Here is a 4882-nt window from a genome sequence, read left to right as displayed (position 1 = left end):
AATAAAGAAACCTGCGTCACTTCACACCGACTAAAACTCTGTCGGGGTATGTCAAGAACCCAGTCAAATCTGTGACGTCATCAGCACATGCTTCATTCGGAATCCCTATCGGAGCCAGCCACCTCAGCGCACATTCCGAAACAGCTACCGGAGCACGGCCAGGAATGTTCGCCTCCCGGTGACGTCATAGGTGTCTGTGACGTCAGTGGGGGTCATCGTCGCCGACGGACGAATCTGCGCTTCGACAGTCGCCGCGGAGACGCGCTGTGTCGCGCACAACACCGGTGGTAGCTGGCGCGGCACGAGTGACAGTGAAGACGAGATAACGCCCGTTACTGGGACGCCAGGAGTTGAACAGGTGGGTGGAGGGAGTCGCAGTGCTCTGACGAGATAACGCCCGTTACTGGGACGCCAGGAGTTGACCAGGTGGGTGCGGAGGAGGCCTCAATGCTCGCTACCTTTTGGTTGGTGCTGATTTTCTGCTGTGACTTCGGACGTCAGAGGTCAGAAAGGTTAGTGAGCTTGAGTGTAGGATTTGCAGCTGTGTACGATTTACGCATTTGTAGTCGTATTACTGTGCCTAGCTCTAAAACGTTATGCGCTTTTGATTTTATGAACAGTGTTATGAACTTATGGCTTAAATGCTTAATGAAATATCTTGTCTCACTGTTGCCTGTTATCTACTTAAGACTCGCCGCCATACAATAGGCCTTATCTTTACCTTTCACAGATTCTCAGCGTGCACCAAGAACCTGTGACGTCACAGAAGTGTGACAAACCGGTGACGTCATCATGTCTTCGTCACGAAAAATCCGCCTGTTCTCTGATGTCGGCGCCAAGATGTCCATGTTTGACCAGCGAGCCAAGGAACACCGCGACAGCCAGATGATCAACCCGTTCAGCGAGTGGGGAGGCGCCGGCACCAGACGAAAACTCTCCAGAGAGGACCCCAACTATGGCAGGTGTGTCTCGCCACGGGATGAGGAGGGATGAGGGAGCATCTGCTTAGGGGGCTGCGGAATCATACGTCATACGGATCAGTTGGTACTACTACTGACAATGACAGTAATGAACAATGCGTTAGATCGGCATTTGACCCTTAGCTATACTCTAATTTATGTTGTAGAGAAGGATTTGCTGAGGGATTTGCAAAGCATAAAATCGACTAATAGGACATGTATTTAATTGCAATTATGATATACAAGATCATATACCTCTGTATACCGATACAGAGGTCTATGACAAGATTGTAATCTCTCCTCATGTGCGCCCATTACGCATTACGCATTTAGCAGCCGTCTGAGCGCGCCCTGTTCATTCCTCAGGCCGGTGGAGGGCAGTAAGACGGCCGAGCGGGGTCGGCTGGCGCAGATTCAGATGATCGGAGACATGGTGGAGCTGTGTGACATGATCTACGACTGCGGCATCCGCTCCAAGGACGGCAGGGCCGCCATCAGCTTCGGCGACGCGTTCAGGGTCAGTGCATTGACATAGCATTGGGCTGCTAACACACATCTACCTATCCATACTCGTCGGGTTTCTATCCGTGAATGGTTCGGTATAGAGCATACTTGGCCCTCGTGCTCCCCTGTGTTCATAATAAACCGACATATCCAGGAATGTTTTATCCATGGAATTGCATCGATTCCATTTGCTGGCTAGGAGGGTGTTTCTGAGGGCAACGAATCACCCTCGTGTATTTTTTGATCCGTTATCTAATGGGATAACTTCGTCTGTTTTTTTTTTTAGCATATCGAGGTAATTCATTTTATCTCTTTTGCTTACATCCAATATCTCTTTTTCAGTTGTACAGCTCGATCAACGACAAAGTCGTCGGACTGCTCATGCGGGGAAGGAAACACAAGATTCTAGACTTCGAGGGTGAAATGCTGTTCCAGGTAAGAACTCCAACTCCTTGACTCACGTCGACGAATACGATTCGTTGGGATGACTAATGATAAAACATCTGCATATAACTTTAATGATAACCAAATGGCGGTCACACTGATGTCTTATTGGCCTGAAAAACACAATTTTCAATGGCGACACAGCCATGTCTCGCCGACGTCCCCTGTCCGGCTATTATGATGGCTTGGCGTCGATACTCTGTCAGTGTATTTATATCCGAGAACGCGGGGAATCCGTTGGACGCATAGTGTCACCCGAAGGGCGGCGCCGGCGAAACGCCATCCACGTCACATGAAGGTCACCGACGACTCCTGATGGAGATGGTCTGAACGTGGGTCGCTGAATTAGGTAGCTGGTTATCGTGTGAAGGCTAAATCTAGACACAATTAGGCTAAAGATGTCTGATGATAGGCATAGCTGCCAACTCATCTAAAGCTTGCGGACTGAATTAGGGAGTAGAGACTTCCCTGAAAAGCACAGTTTGACCAATGGACTGAAGTTAAGTTCCTAAATCGTGCGCATTTTCTTTGACAGGGCCGCGACGACCACAAGATGATCGAGCTGCTGCTGCCGCTGAACACGATCCGCCACAAGTACGGGATGCCGGAGCGGGCCGGCTGCGGCGAGGTCGACCACGAGCTGCTGCAGCTGCTCGCCGAACAGGACCGCAAGCAGAAACAGCAGCGCAAGCAGCAGCGCACGCGGTCGGTGGGCGTGCCGCCGCTGGCCCCGCCTCCCGCGCGCCACCAGAAGAGTCGCTCTGTCGACAATGGACGGAGGAGTGATGAGGACGGCACGGAGGATGTGGTGGTGAGAGGCGCGCGGAGGAAGACGGAGGCGAGGAGCCGGGTGGAGAGCGGTAAAAGTGGAGGAGGTGCCGAGGCGGGAGGAAGAACAGGTGAGGGGACACTGGGAAACGAGCAGGGCGCTGCTGGAGGGCAGGCGGTGGGGCAGGAGGTCAAAGGAGCCACTGCTGCTGATGCTGCTGTAGGCGTAGCTGCTGCTACTACAGCCGGCACTTCAGCCGAAGGAAGACTGCAGCAGGGACATCAAGAAGCTCCTATCACTGTAAACGGCGCGGAGGGAGGTCAATATGCCACATTTGGTTCAGGATGCATGGATGAAGGTCAAGATATGCCGTCGATTCTCAGCGCAGTTCTGGGTGATCAAGGAGTGGCGCTTCTGTCCAACCTGTCTGACGCAGTCAATACAACGTCGAACGCAGACACAAGTCTCCAGCACTGTAAACCCCCTGCTGCTGACGAGTTGGTCCACTCAGACGAGTCCCGCCTGCCCGAGATCAGGGTCAGCCAAGGTCACGACGTGTCGACGGTGCCAACTTCCGCTGACAGCCCGACGGCGCCGGCCGAGACGACGCCGACGGCTGAGACCGAGTGCGCCTCGACCGTCGGGCGCTACCAAGGCCAGGGGCACATGTCCGGCGCCGGCACCTCTGACCTCCCGGGGTCGGTGGACAGCGTGACAGCGGGGGATGCCTCGTCGGTTCAGGGCTCCTGTCCGGCGCCACATGAGGGAAGCGCAATGGGAAAGGGAAGCGATGAAATTGTGAGAGAAGGAGAGAGCGTTGTAACAGAGGGAGAGGGAGAGACGTGTGGAGCCAAAGAGGACGATAGAAGCGCAGCCATGAATAAAGGTGGACACGCATACACAGAGGGAGAGGCGAACTCACAGTCAGAGACAGCGCCACAGTCAGCGATAGCTTACCCTGACTCAGAATCAAAGCCGGAGTTGGAGTCACAGAAAGAATCAGAACCGAAGACGGATACAAGCTGCGATCTTCATGGGAACCTGGAGGCTAATATAGCACCAGAGCCAAGTGCCGAGCCAGCGGGAGGACCGCAGCAGAAACCAGAGTCAGAGTCAGGTGCAGGGCCTGAGTCAAATACAGAGCGGATCCCGAGCTCAGCCACGCAGATAAGCGCAGAGCCAGAGGCAATCAAAGAGCCAGAGCTGGGCGCAGAAAATGCAGCTCGGGCGACACCGCTTTCAGCGCTGGCGTCGGAGCCGGAGCCGAATTCGGAGCCAGCTTCGGCCAGCGCCCCGGTTCCCCCGGCATTTGACGCCGTTTGACCTCGGCCAGGGGGAGCAGCAGCCAGGGGCAGGGGCTGTCAGTTCGTGTCCGGCGCGGCGCACGTGGCCAGAATGGTGCTCAAATATCGGCGACAGTTGGAGTGTTCCATCCATCCCGGTCACCCGTCTTGGCTGACGGGTATGCCGCTATGACCGCGGCCGCCGCTGTCTTCAGGCCGTCTCATACCTTCTCAGGGATAAAGTGCGCTTATGTAATGTAATGGAAGCTGTGACATAGTGAAATAGCTTCGTCGTATCGTGTTAGGGTATTGTATTGTATTGACAATTAAAAGTTAAAACACTCTCCATGTGAAAATGGCTATATATAGGCTATAGGGGCTGTATTACGTAACAGAATGTAACCCTGTATTGCAACCCTGTGTCAACAATAATAGCGTAGGTAGATAAAAATTAGGTGCATGTTGAATAAACCGATATATTATTTACTTGAAACAGGGATGCCACATTCACACAAACATAGCCAATGCCTGGTATGTATTTTTGCATGTGAGTTGTAAATGTTAATTACATCGATGTAATGAGTGTAGTCAGAATACATGTTTGGTTGAATGATTGGATTGCCTTATGCGAATAGATTGTGACACCTATGACTTGCAAGTAGATAATCAGTAGATATTTTTCGCCACAGTACTCCTGCGTTCTCAGATTAGCTGACTGTTAATAATTGTTTCTTCACTTACACAAAATCAAATCAATATCCTCCCTCTCCATTCTCTCTCCCCAACCCTCCCACCACATGAATCTCTCTCTCTCTCTCTCCCTCTCTCTCTCTCTCCCCTCTCCACCAACACATCTCGTTGAGGATATTATGTCAGTGGATGGATATGAAACTTCCTCTGCATCGGTAAACAAGTATTAGTTG

The 4882-nt window shown here is 52.4% G+C and overlaps 1 protein-coding gene across 1 annotated transcript; it reads left to right on the top strand.

Annotated features, from left to right (window-relative positions):
* The first annotated feature begins 234 nt into the window (after nt 1–234).
* LOC122372775 (retinitis pigmentosa 1-like 1 protein) lies at nt 235–4408 on the top strand. Its single transcript, XM_043350334.1, has 5 exons — nt 235–358; nt 731–962; nt 1326–1476; nt 1806–1898; nt 2443–4408. The coding sequence occupies exons 2-5, from the start codon at nt 793–795 to the stop codon at nt 3997–3999; spliced, it is 1971 nt and encodes a 656-aa protein (XP_043206269.1). The 5' UTR covers nt 235–358; nt 731–792; the 3' UTR covers nt 4000–4408.
* The last annotated feature ends 474 nt before the right edge of the window (nt 4409–4882 follow it).

The sequence above is a fragment of the Amphibalanus amphitrite genome, unplaced genomic scaffold, assembly GCF_019059575.1.
Source record: "Amphibalanus amphitrite isolate SeventyFive unplaced genomic scaffold, NRLGWU_Aamphi_draft 001399F_arrow, whole genome shotgun sequence".
Taxonomy (NCBI): Eukaryota; Metazoa; Arthropoda; class Thecostraca; order Balanomorpha; family Balanidae; genus Amphibalanus; species Amphibalanus amphitrite.
Note: the sequence above shows the minus strand (reverse complement) of the source record. Positions and strands in the feature narration are given on the sequence as shown.

Coding starts and splice junctions, on each gene's coding strand:
- LOC122372775 (XM_043350334.1), top strand. CDS start 793: ATGTCTTCGTCACGAAAAATCCGCCTGTTCTCTGATGTCGGCGCCAAG. Junction 963..1,325: donor GAGGACCCCAACTATGGCAG/GTGTGTCTCGCC, acceptor TTCATTCCTCAG/GCCGGTGGAGGGCAGTAAGA. Junction 1,899..2,442: donor AGGGTGAAATGCTGTTCCAG/GTAAGAACTCCA, acceptor TTTCTTTGACAG/GGCCGCGACGACCACAAGAT.